At 32.8% G+C, this 14,119-nt stretch overlaps 1 protein-coding gene across 4 annotated transcripts in view; it reads left to right on the forward strand.

Moving 5' to 3' along the window:
* Positions 1-14,119, forward strand: part of LOC126745677 (5'-AMP-activated protein kinase subunit gamma-2) — a 158,688-nt gene that overhangs the window by 134,984 nt on the left and 9,585 nt on the right. For all 4 annotated transcript variants that reach the window (XM_050453638.1, XM_050453637.1, XM_050453639.1 and 1 more), the window contains 6 exons: positions 1,473-1,610; positions 1,979-2,199; positions 8,112-8,219; positions 8,559-8,762; positions 11,594-11,740; positions 11,802-11,942. In XM_050453638.1, coding sequence (XP_050309595.1) covers positions 1,473-1,610; positions 1,979-2,199; positions 8,112-8,219; positions 8,559-8,762; positions 11,594-11,740; positions 11,802-11,942 — 959 coding nt within the window. The remainder of the gene's footprint in view (positions 1-1,472; positions 1,611-1,978; positions 2,200-8,111; positions 8,220-8,558; positions 8,763-11,593; positions 11,741-11,801; positions 11,943-14,119) is intronic.

Below are 14,119 nucleotides of genomic sequence, written 5' to 3' on the forward strand. Positions count from 1 at the left end.
AACTAGATAAAAGGGAATACGTCCCTGTAGTGTACTTTAGGTATAAAGTTGTTGCAAGAAATGACTTTCTCTGCTTCTTTATCTACTAACTCATTACCCAATAATCCTTAGTGAGCTTTTATCCAAACAAAGACTAATGTAAATTTGCCTTGAAAAAGACGTAAATAAACGTCGAAACGTCGGCTAATTTCAAATCTTGAGGTTTGATTTCTGTCCTTAACCCGCTATACTTCACTTCTATATTTAGTTCCCTAAAGGTGGTAATTTTGGTACACCTGGATATCTCATATCATAACTCCGCTTTTATTTCTCAGATTTGCTTGATTTTTAGTTCAAATAGTACTCACAACTGTTCTTACGTTTCACAGAAAAAATCAAGCAAATACAATTACTAGAAGATTTTTTATTGTTTTTTTTTTCATATTTAATTCCTTAATGTTGGTAATTTTGATGCCTTGTACCTATCAGAACTCCGCTTTTATTGCTCCGATTTTCTTGATTTTTGTTGCAAATGGTACCTGCAACTGTTCTTATAATAACACGAAAAAAATCAAGCAAATCCAAGCACTAGAGAATTTTTTATTAATTTCGTTCCTCAAAATTATAATCCTCAAAAAGAGGATTGGGAAACAATTTCAAACGAGAATGACCTTCTTGTCTCCACTATTGTGGCCCATTATCCATAGAGGATGTACGTAAAATATTATTGTATTTCATGTAGGTGGCAATGAACTGAATATTTATGGATCGAAAAACGGTCCAATCCAGACACGACTGGACCGTGATTTTACTGCATAAAATTGAATTAATTTTACGCCGTTGCTCGTAAAACTGCAAAAAAAAACGTAAAACACGTACTGCTGCCCTAGTTATTTGATGGAGTCGTTTACGATCACAATATGTCCCATATACGGAGTTGCTGATCTTGCCAATAAACTGGTTTTAACACACTAATATAATGTTTTATGAGTGGGGTGTAATTTTCGTTTAGATCCAGTAACATTTCATTTAAATTTAGTAGCTCGTACAATGTTAGTCAGGTTGGGCAATCTTCGCACGCATAATCCTTTGAAGCACCACCTGTATATGAAAAATTCATTATGATGGACTTTAAATGAAGCTTCAGTTATTTCTTATTAGAAGGAATAAATGAAGGGTCACGTTGAAATTTCCTCTTATAATATACATTAAAATACCCTTGGGGATGATTACTTTCGCTAGGCGAGAAACGAAGCGAGTCCCGTTTACGTTCCTAGCAAGTTTATTTAATTTAAAAGCACTGCTCGTAAATTACCTGCCTGGAAACTGGTAGTCAACTCTATAATAAAGTTCCAATTACTTAATTGAATCCAAAGCCCTTTTAATTAACGATTTTCGTAAAATGTATGGAAGGTATTTTTTATTATTCGTAGGCGTGTATCAAGTATTTCGATCATAACCTTAATTCTAACTACTGATTTCTTCTTTTGCAGAAGAAGATGAATCTCAAATATTCGTCAAGTTCTTTAAATTTCACAAGTGCTACGATCTCATACCGACGTCAGCGAAGTTAGTGGTGTTCGACACGCAGCTGCTGGTCAAGAAGGCTTTCTTCGCCCTAGTTTATAACGGTAAGCACCATATACGTGTCACAGTACTATATTATCTCAAGGGAGAATAAAATTTATGGCCTGGTAAACCTGTAAAAAGGCACCCTTTTTTTAGTTATAATTAATTGGCTTGAATTAACTAAAAGTTATTTTTGGCACAGGCACACACACCTTTAATTTGAAGTGTGTACCGAGAGATTTTTTTCTCGCCTCATACTGTTTACCATGTGTCAATAGATATATAGTAATTGGCACTAAAGCGAGGTTGTTATTTGTTTTGTTGGAATTTTACTGGCTGAATCTGGTCATATTATATTATATACCCACATGCTATATTTTTCATGGTGTAAATAAACTGGTATAGTAAGTAATTAATTGTTGTTCTTTAGGTGTAAGGGCGGCTCCGCTTTGGGACAGCACGCAGCAAGAGTTCGTGGGCATGCTGACCATCACCGACTTCATAAAAATCCTCAGGATGTATTATAAATCGCCCAGTGTCACTATGGAGGAACTGGAGGAGCATAAATTGGACACTTGGAGACAAGTGCTGCATGATGCCCGGCCACTTATTAATATCGGACCGGATGCCTCTTTGTATGATGCTATTAAGGTCAGTAAGAAGGGTGGAAGGTTAACAATTATTATGCTGACTGAGATAGGGATATATAAATGAGAATTCGACTTTTCCACGTTTTCCTATATCATCGCATAATTTTCTTATTATAGTGTCTGGATCACTTGGAATTAAGGTTTTACTCTTTTAATTTGTCAAATTTTACCCGAAAAACGTAACTTTATTCCCATAGTTTTCTTACTCTGAAACTGCGATAGGGATATACAGGGTCCGGCAAAGTGATCTCCCACATTTTGACCAAAAATTATATGGTATGCCATTTTGTTTTTATTAAATTTTGAAAATTACAGAGTCCAAGTGGCGACCATTTCTTTCGACACACATTCGAAGCTGATTTCTGAAAGTTTGCATTACTCGAGCAGTAATTTGAGGCGATATTCCTATAATTTCTTGGCGTATTGCTGCTTTCAATTTTCGTCAATGGTTCGGGGATGATGTTGAAAAACCTTCTCTTTCGGGTAGCCCCAAAGGAAAAAGTCGCACGGGGTAAGATCGGGTGAACGCGCAGGCCACCCAACGTCTCCGCGTAACGAGATTACGCGTCCTGGAAACATTTCCCTTAACAGGTCCATTGTCCTTTTTGCCGTATGAGCTGTAGCCCCATCCTGTTGAAACCACACATCTGGATGTTCAAGTTCCCTAAGTTTTGGTTCCAAAAAATTACGTAGCATGTCGACATATCGATCAGCAGTTACGGTAACCGTTACCCCAAACACCAAAAGAACCAACAGCACACCAAACAGTAACACGTTGGCTATGAAGTGGCCTTTCATGGAGCTGCCGCGGATTTTCTGGTGCCCAGTAGCGAAAATTCTGCTTGTTCACACAGCCAGACAAACGGAAATGAGCCTCGTCACTTGTTATTAAAAGCGCATTTTGTGGGACGTTTTGAAGAATATCATTGGAACGTTCTCGGCGATTTTCCCAGTCCCGTTCATTAAGTTCTTGCACGATCATCATTTTGTATGATCGGTGTGCAAAATTCTTCTCACAGAACGATCTGACAAACGCAAAGCAGAGGCATGTTTGACAGCCGAACGTCTAGGAGATCGTTCAACTGCTTCTCTTACAGCTGCAATGTTTTCAGGTGTCCGAACACTTCGGGGTCTACCAGTTGATTTTCTTTTTAAGGCTGAACCTGTAGCTCTAAAATTTTAAACCCACAACTTACAGTATTTGACTTTTTCACCTTTTTCTATATCATCGCATCATTTTCTTAATAGTGGCTGGATCGCCTGAAAGTAGTGTTTTTCTCCTTTAATTTGTCAAATTTAACCTGAAAAACATCACTTTATGCCCATACTCTTCTTATTCTAAAATTGAGATAAGGATATATAAATGAGAATTCAACTTTTCCACCTTTTTTTATATAATAATTATGGTTTATTTATTTCCAAATATACATGCTTATAAATGAAATTATAGCTACATCAGCTTAGGGCCAAATTATGGACCGGATGGTAAAGTGTCTGGAAAAGTTAACCTGCTGGTAACATTAAAAATTGAATATTATGAACGTCTTGTTTGTCTTACCAGCGGGATAATTCTTGCGCTTACCAGTAGAATAAGTTAACAACAGGAAAAAGCAGCGTATAAAAGGTTTACCAGGAAATTTATAACCTCAAATTTTTTTAGGTTTTTTTAAGCGTTGGAGCTTGCATAGTTTTGCAAGAAGTTTGTGTATAATATTCTAAATTTTGTTCTTAATCTGTATAAGGATTTTGTAATTTTTCATCTGGTTAAATATCTCTTTATTTAATATGATAATGCCCGACTTAAGGTTACACCCTTTCCTCACTTGCCTCTCTTCGCTGGCCATGCCACTGTTATGTGACATAGCAAACATACATCTCAGAAATTCCATATAGGAACGTCAAATTTGATCCACCATATTCTGTTATCTATCATCATCATATCTTGAAGGCAGTCCCTCAACACTCAGTGTTTATAAATTATAAATTATTTCCTCATAGTTGGTAAGAGGTGTTATGGATGCACTACCGCCACTAATTTTAAATATTTCCTGTTTGTTCTTAGCTACTTTTTTTATACCCTCATAATTTGTTCGAAGATTATTAAGGGTTCGAACCCTCCCGCACATAGGGTTTTTTTTACATTAAACTCTGCTGTCAATTTCTCCCAGGCCTGATCTTTCCAAGATCAGTTTTTTCTTTTTGATTCAATTGTACCCACATATTGACTTACTAAATTACAGAGCAAAATAACTTCTTTTTCAGAAAAGTTTACCGACCTCTTTTTTTATCAGGTTATTGAGACATCCTCTAAAAAAATAATGTAAAAAGAAATTGATTCAAATTCTACCAAATTCACTGCGCAGTATACAGTTCCTAAAAAGCTGTGTACTGTGATTCACTGGCAAATGCCTGGTGGGATATTTACAAACAATTAGCAAAAATGCAAATACGTATTAATACTAGTACTAAGAGAAAGAATATCGGATTTGGCACAAAACAAGTATCTATAATTTTTGTTTATTTTATTTATTTTCTCAGGACCGGAGGGAGATTCATGACCCTAATCTTTCTTTTTTTTTAAGATTATTATACCGGCCACAACAATTATGTCGTTGCCAAACTGTAAACTTTCCTTAACAACATGTTAAAATTTGCTTCATAATTCCTCCTACAGCTAATTGGTATTGGTAGGTTTACCGAGAGGATAGAATTTATCTGCCTGTTAATACACAGGAACTTTACCAGCTGGTCCGTAATTTGGCCCTTGAAAAATTATTTAAAAAAAATACATGGCCGCAAAGCAGTGAGCAACGAAAAAATAACAATATAGTTTTCAGTTTACAAATTACAAGAGAAATTGAAGAGAAGAGAAAGAGAGAGATTAATTAAGAAAAAAGAAGATAAGTAAGATCAGATAGAAAGAAATGAGATAGCATAGTGAGATGATGTGCAAATTAATGCTCTTGAACTCAATTTTGCTTTAAACTTTATTTTGAAGACTGGTATCGATAAAGTAAAGTCCATTATTTTGTATTTATTAATTACAGAGGCAATTTAGGTAAAAAACTTCTTAAATGTTTTACTTTTATTAGGTGGTATAGTTAAAAGGTTTAATTTTCGGATATTGATGTTATGAACATTTTTGCGGTGGAGATAGAAAGAAAGAAAATGTGCTATATTACGTAAGACAAGAAAATCTTGTGAACAAGTATCCTAAAAACTAAAAAATTTAAAATTCACTTTAAATTTCAAATTTCAAACAAACATGACATCTAAAACACTTTACCATAAAATTTACACACATTACCAAAATTAATCATAACAAAACAGATTGAGAAAAAAAAAGCATCTTTTTGATAAATTTCATTAAAAAATAAGTAAAGCTGTCAATAAAACAGAATTTAGAGGAAGTAAATTAAACTATTTAATAGGAAACAAAACTAAAACACTAAAATGATGTCAGAGCACAGGTTAAAAGGTTCATTAAAAAAATCATCAAGGCTATAATATGCCCTGGATAATAAAAGTGATTTTAATTCCTTTTTGAATTTCTTAACTTCTAAAATTTGTCTGATACATAGAGGAACATGGTTGTTAATTTTTTTGCTAAGGTATATAAATGAGTTCTTGGTGAGGGAGCCAAAAAACGGAGGTGTTTAGCTGAAGTTCTGAGGCCTGCTGTGACCCATGGTTTTCTATTTTAAGTCTCTTTTTAGGAAAACACTGATTGATCTTGTCACATAGCACATGAAATAACAAAGTAAACGGGTCAGGAGCCATTTCAACTGCATTCCAATTAACCAAAGCTGTAGTAGAAGAAAAAGCATTAAAATTCTTCCTATATAATGAGATGAAGGAAATACAGTGTTGCATGGAATCCTAGCGAGAATGGCTTCCTGGTCAGAAATACCAGATGAGAGTACTCTACATGACACATCATTTAATTTATACACAGATAATCAATAGTAGATGCAAATGAGGATGATATACGTGTGGGTGAAAGAACATGCATCTTTAAGTTATAAGATTCCAATATACTTAAAAGGGATGTATGATATGATAGCAAGGTTACATCAGTGAAGTTAATATTAAAGTCACCAGCCAATATAACTATGGAATGTAGAGACGATTAGGATAATAGAGAATCAAGTTTGTCCAGGAACATAGCAATATCTCCTGTGGGTGGTCTATAAACACAAAGAACATATAAATTTAATCGCTTACAAAAACAAAGGGAAAATTCAAAAACCTTCTCCAACAGAAAGCTATCATACTTATTAATTTTACAGAAAAAAGCTTCAATTGTTTGTTTAACTAAAATAGCTGTTCCTCCATGTATGGAGTGTTGCCGACAAAAAATTGATATAGGAATATAATCAGATATTAAGAAATATTCATTAGGTTTTAACTAGTGCTCAGTTAGTAATACAATATCAGGAAAATCACATGAATCAAGTAAAAGGTGAAGCTCGTCCATTTTATTTCTTAGAGACTGTATATTTAAAATAAAACTACTGAAACTTTTCGTATTATGTTTATTTTCAATGTTATTTATAGAATGTGAGTGAGCTTCATCTTCTGTGTATTTATCTATAAAAAAGAATCCCTATCACAGTCAGTATCTAGAAGTCCAGGTTGATTACTTGGTTTTAATGTGGACACATTTTTTGATGAAATGCTACTTTTGAAATGTTTTAAAATATGGGGATATGGAGGACATTGAAATTTAATAATTTTATAAAAAAATACTGCCGAATGTAAATTGCGCCGTCCACTCATATTAAGCTATCCTATTTCGGGGAATTTGTGAGATATTCTTTGTCTATGCCAAATATGAGTCTCAAACAGCAATTTTGCACTTTTTTTTGAACCCTTCTTATGTCCAGGCTGTCCAAAAAAGGCCGTGGTCAGCAAAGTTGAAAAATGATAAAACGAGTGTTTCACAGAGCGATAAATAATATCTATGGGAATAAATTACTTTCAACATCGATTATGCTTTTTTTAAACAAAGAGTAATAGGTTCTTTAAATTTTAATTTATAATCCAATATTAAGCCTGGATTTTCAACCTTAAATTCTATTATATTGTTGCCCAGTTTAAATGGTGTTTATAAGTTTTATTGTAGAATAGAATGACTGTCGATTTGCCAGGATTTATTTTCTTTCTAAATGATCTTCCGAAGATTTCAGTAATTCCCCTAAAAGTCATTATTTATTTGTTCTGTTGATATTGCAGCTAAACTAGGTATAAATGACGAATAAATTTTAGTATCGTCTGCATAGAGATGGTATTTACAATATTTTAAGGAATTTGCAATATTAGCATATATACCTTTATGCTATACAGAAGCATAATCATATCATCACATCATTTTCTTAATAGTGTTTGGATCATCTGGAAATCTGCTTTAATTTGTCAAATTTAACCCAAAAAACATCACTTGATTCCCATACTCTTTTTATTCTGAAACTAAGACTTTTCCACCTTTTTCCATATCATCGCATCATTTTTTTTTAATCAAATATTAACTTGATAACTTTCTTGCCATTGACAATAGAGAGTTGAATCAAAGACCGCTGTATGTACCCTAAAACTGTGCAAGTTCTACTTTCTTGCTAAACTTGATAATCCTAATTTATATTCAAGGTTGCGCCCTTAAACCGATCAATAAATCCATTAAATCTACTTTGTATATAATTCAGCTATCACGTGTCAATTTAACGGAATAACAATTACTACTGAGCGAAGCTTTCCATAATATTAAACCCCTTTAGTATTGATTTTCTCCCGCGATTGAAGGCATTATAATTTCAAATTTACGGCGGAACTGGTCCGCATTTAGGATCGAGTGGTTTAGTGGCTTTAATCCGTTTATATCAATGTCGTGCAGATTCACTTACTTTAATATTTCAGGTGCTAATCCATAACAGGATCCATAGGTTGCCGGTTATCGATCCGGAAACTGGCAACGTCCTGTACATCCTGACCCACAAAAGGATTCTTAGGTTCCTCTTTTTGTATGTAAGTAGTAATTTTCAGCAAGGGTAAAGTTTTTATTTATTATGATGGGGATTTGTCAAGACAGAGTTAATTATTATTTTCTTATATAGTAAACAAAGAGTTAATATCATTGGCTTTGTTGCCTCTTGGTAAACAAGATTTAATTAACTAATTTTGCTTCATAATTGAATTATCCATAGTAAAAGGGGGACAAATTTGAAGGACTTGTTGCCACAAGATATTTTTAGAAAATACGAGTAAAATCAACTGTAATTATAAGGACAGAGGGTTAAACATTAAAAGGCATATTACCAAACCATTTCCAGAGTTTTTATGCTCAAATTCAGTTTTCAATTTTAGATAAACGAATTACCGAAACCCAGTTACATGAATAAAACGTTAAGGGAACTGAAAATCGGTAGTTACGATAATATCGAGACCGCCTCCGAGGACACCTCCATCATTTTAGCGTTGAAGAAGTTCGTCGAGAGGCGAGTGTCTGCTTTGCCCATTGTGGATGCTGAGGGACGACTGGTCGATATTTATGCCAAGTTTGATGTTATTGTAAGTGTTTTTTTTTTGATGTGTGTCTATTTATTGGATATATGCCTGAGCAAGAATGTTGAATTTGTCAATAGCTTTTGGTCGTGAACAGAAAATATTACATGTTATGCAGATGACACAAATTTAGCAGTAGAGGAAGGGGGGTGAACTTGTAAGCAAATGAGACACTTTATTGAGAAAGAATTCACAGAAAATCAACTTGTCCTGAACAAAGAAAAAATCAACATAATAGTTTTTCATATTACAGAGTTTCAAGGTTCTGGAATAATTTCTCATTTCTTCCAGGCAGTTGGGATGATATTTCAAGTTTTTTGAAGCAATTGAAGTAGTTTCAAGGTTCAAAAATATGTTTGTATTTCTTCCAGGGAATTGAAGCAAGGGTTCAAAAGTATCAAGTTCTGGGAATATTTTCTCATTTTTTCCAGACACTTTGGGTGATATTTCACGTTTTTTTAAGCAGTTAAACTGGTTGTAAGCTTCAAAAATCATTTGTTATCTCTTCCCGGCAGTTGAGGTCATATTTCAAATTTTTCCAGGGAAGCAACGATTCAGAGGTATCAAGTTCTCGGAATATTTTCTTATTTCTTTTAGACCCTTTTAGTTTTCATTTTAAGTTTTTCCAGGCAATTGAAGTAGTTTCAAGTTTCAAAAATAATTCCTTATCTCTTCCAGGCAGTCGAGTTCTATTTAAAGTAAGACATTTTTTAACTGTTCATTATTTAACACTGGAATGAATTGATGAAACTTCCCAACTTGTTTTCGCTCTAGTAAATGATTTGGTATCGAAAATCTATGTTAATTCGTTGAACGACATTTACATTTTAGATACATTTTGAAAATATAACCAAATCTCTGACAGACATATTAGCAGAAAAGAGAAATACAAATTTCAGGAAATTGATACCTTTGAATCATTGCTTTAACTGTCAGCAAAAATTTGAAATGTGACTGCAAGTCCTTTGCAGAAATGAAAAATTAATTCAAGAAGTCGCAACCTTTGAATTGTTGCTTCCAGTACCTGAAAAATGTTGAAATATGAGCCCCCAAGTACTGGAAAAAATAAGAAAATATTCTTGAAGTTTGAAACTACTTCAATTGCCTGAAAAAACTTGAAATATCACCCAAAGTGTCTGCAAGAAATGAGAAAATATTCCAAGAACTTGATACCTCTAAATTCTTGCGTCAACTCCCTGGATAAATTTAAAATATGACCTCAACTGCCTGGAAGAAGTAAATAATTATTTTCGAAACCACTTCAACTTCTTGACATTTCACCCAAAATGTCTGGAATAAATAAGAAATTAATCTTGAAGCTTGAAACTACTTTAATTGCCTGGAAAAACTTAAAATAAAAACTAAAAAGGTCTAGAAGAAACGAAAAAATATTCCAAGATCTTGATTCCTGTGAATCCTTGCTTCGACTACCTGGAAATATTTGAAATATGACCTCAATTGCTTGGAAGAGATAAGAAATTATTTTTGAACCTTGAAACCAGTTCAACTGCTTGAAATACTCGAAATTTCACCTCAAGTGCCTGGAAGAAACGACAAATTATTCTTGAAGCTTGAAACTACTTCAATTGCCTGGAAAAAATTGAAATATCACCCCAAGTGCCTGGAAGAAATAAGAAAATATTCTTGACGCTTAAAACTGCTTTAATTGCCCCGGACAAATTTAAAATCAAAACTAAAAGTGTCTAGAAGAAATGAGAAAATATTCCAAGAACTTGATACCTCTGAATCCTTGCTTCAACTACCTGGAAATATTTGAAATATGACCTCAACTGCCTGGAAGAATAAGAAAATCTCATCCATTTTTCACAAAGAGACCGACGTATACAACAGACGAAAAACAATGAAAAACACAAAGTCACGGTCTCACAACATTTACTTAAAGCTACGCGTGTTTCGCTCTATTCAGAGCATCATCAGGCCTAAAACAATAATAATTAGTATTGAAAGAAAAAAAGAGGACATTAAAAAGACTAAAACCTTAAAAAGCCACTAACGTTGGCAAAACAGTAAATAAACATACATTTAAGGTTAGGATGACTATACAGTTATTCAGTGGTAAATAATGAACAGTTCAAAAATTTCTTGATTCAAATAGAACTCAACTGCCTGGAAGAATGTTTTTATTAATTTCTTTGTTATTTCTGATTCAAAATGGGGACATAAAAGTTGAAGAAGAAGGTCTTAGGGTATTTTATTAGAACCACTAAGAATTTGAACCAAAGTATATTGTTTCAGTTGTTTAAAAGTCTTGGTGTTCTTCTAACCAGTCCAGGATGATAACACTCGTTTGCCTGGACAAATAAAACAATTTTTTTAGGCAGTTCACTCTTTATGAAATATCGTATATAAAAACTTGATTAACTAAAAACTCCTGGACCTACAAATTCTCTTCTACTCCAAGTAGTTTCTTCTTCACTCTGTCTCATGTGTCCCACTTTAGCTTTAATGTATTCTGGTTCATTTTTCTTTATTCCTAATGCTCTAAGGCAGTTGCACTTCAGACTTAAAAAAACTTGTAAACTCCAATTAGTCATTTTATTGTGGTTAATAGTGGACAAAACCCTCTAGTAACTATTTAGTTAATTATCTTGGGATTACACCAATGATAACTTCTTTGAACATCAATTAACGGCCAGGAAAACAGGGAAAATAAACCTACATTTCCACTCTATATCAATGAACTCAATGGATTCCATAACCACCTGTTTAACTATAAGTGAGTTCACAGTTAGGTCCATTAACGTTCTCCAAAATTTATATTAGTGGAACCGTTCTTTTCTAAAGCAATTCACCTTTTTCTCTAATTTCACTTGTAGAATTTGGCCGCAGAAAAAACGTACAACGACTTGGACGTGTCTTTAAAGAAAGCCAACGAGCACAGGAACGAGTGGTTCGAGGGTGTACATAATTGCAAGTTGGACGAGACGTTGTTTAATGTGATGGAAAAGATTGTTAGGGCGGAAGTAAGTCGAGTTTAATGTTATTTTTTTTAAAGGTGAAAGTGACGTTTATGTTTTTTTTTAGGTGCACAGGCTGGTCGTTGTAGACGAGAACGATAAAGTAATAGGAATAATTTCGTTATCGGATTTACTGTTGTACCTGGTTTTGAGGCCTTGCGGTGAGGATGGGGGGACGGGTGATGGAGCGGCGTCTGTTCGAGCTCAGGTAAATTATATATTGGAAAGAAATATGGATATTTGCTTCAAGAACCGAATATTTAACCTCAAAGGTTCCCTAGTGATGTATTATGAAAATATTCCGAGTAAATCCCAAATTATACTCAAAAGAGTCTGTAACGAATGAATGAATGTTTGTTGCAATTGCTTGACAAAGTTGCTTCTAAGTCAGAATTTTTGACGCACAAAGAACGTTTCTATTTGGAAAGAAATAATGTTTCTTCGCTTATAATCCATTTGAGAATATTCCAATTATCTATGTAAATATTTGCAAGAATAGTGAACATTTGCTGGAAAAATTATCAAAAAATGCCTTAATTCAAATTTTTCCTAAGTATAATAAGAACCCTTGATCAAAAACCGAATTTTTACCCTCAAATTGATCCTCAAAGGTTCTTTTATAATGATTTAAAAGAATTATGAAAATATTTCAAGGAATTCCCAAGTAATACTCAAAAAGATTTTTGTATGTTGCAAAGTGAGTTTCAGTTATAGCGCTTGACAAAGTTGCCTCTAACTTTGTAAATTTTTGAGGTACAAAAAACGTCCGTATATGAAAATATTTAGAAAGAAATACTCTTTCTTTGCCTATGATCCGTTTAAGAGTATCCCAATTATTTTTTTAAATATTTGCAAGATTAGTAAAAATTCGTTAAGAAAATTTGCAAAAAAAATTGCCTTAACCAAAATTTTCCTAAATACAAAAATCCTTAGTCAAGAACCTAATTTTTACCCTCAAATTAATCCTCAAAGGTTACTCTGTAGTGATGTGAAGGAATCATGGAAATATTCCAAGTAATTCCAAAGTTATGCTCAAAAGAGTCTGTAACAAATAAAAAATGTTTGTTGCAACGTGAGGTTCAACTATAGTGGTCCTTACTTGACAAACTTGGATGTAACTCGGAGAGTTTTTAAGGTACAAATAACGTTTATATATGAAAATATTTGGAAAGAAATTCTCTTTCTTTGCCTATAATTCATTTAAGAAAATTCCAATTATTTCTTTAAATATTAGGAAAATTATCAAAAAAAATACGCTCAACTATAAAAATCCTTAATCTAGAACCTAATTTTTACCCTCAAATTAATCCTCAAAGGTTACTTTGTAGTTCTGTAAAGGAATTATGAAAATATTTCAAGTAATTCCCGAGTTCTACTCTAAAAGATTTTTGTACGTTGCAAAGTGTGTTTCAAATATAGTGCTTGACAAATTTGCCTCTAACTTTGTGAATTTTTGAGGTACAAAAAATGTTTATATATGAAAATATTTGGAAAGAAATTTACTTTCTTTGTCTATAATTCATTTAAGAAAATTCCAATTATTTCTTCAAATATTCGCAAGATTAGTGAACAGTCGTTAAGAAAATTTGTGAAAAAAAAATTGCCTTAACCAAAATTTTTCTAAATTCAAAAATCCTTAATCAAGAATTGAATTTTTACCCTCAAATTAATCCTCAATGGTTACCCTGTAATGATGTAAAGGAATTATGAATATATTTCAAGTAATCCCCAAGTTATACTCAAAAAGATTTTTGTACGTTGCAAAGGGAGTTTCAATTATAGTGCTTGACACACAGTTGCCTCTAACTTTGTGAATTTTTGAGGTACGAAAACGTTCTTATATGAAAATATTTAGAAAGAAATACTCGTTCTTTGCATATGGTTCGTTTAAAAATATTCCAATTATTTCTTTAAATATTCGTAAGATTAGTGAACAGTCGTTCAGAAAATTGGCAAAAAAATTGCCTTAACCAATAATTTCCAAAGTACAAACAATCCTTAATCAAGAATCAAATTTTTACCTTCAAATAAATCCTCAAAGGTTACTCTGTAGTGATGTGAAGGAATTATGAATTCGCAGTTTTTTTCATTAATATTTCTTTTCTTTGGTATTTTATTCATTTTTTCCTGCTATAAAAAATCATTTTCATGTATTTCTTTTCATTACCTACTGAGGTCACTTAGATTACCTATTAACGTGTTACGGTGCAATATTTGTATAATTTCTTTAATTATGAAAATTCAAATTTCGAATTTATTTTCAGAATTTCACAATAAAATAATAATAACGTACAAAGAAGCACACATGCGTAATTAAAAATTCAGTGAATATCACTTTAGGAATATGCTAACGTTATTATAATTATTATTTATATATTTTAAGTT

This window comes from Anthonomus grandis, chromosome 16, assembly GCF_022605725.1.
Source record: "Anthonomus grandis grandis chromosome 16, icAntGran1.3, whole genome shotgun sequence".
In the NCBI taxonomy this organism is placed as follows: domain Eukaryota; kingdom Metazoa; phylum Arthropoda; class Insecta; order Coleoptera; family Curculionidae; genus Anthonomus; species Anthonomus grandis.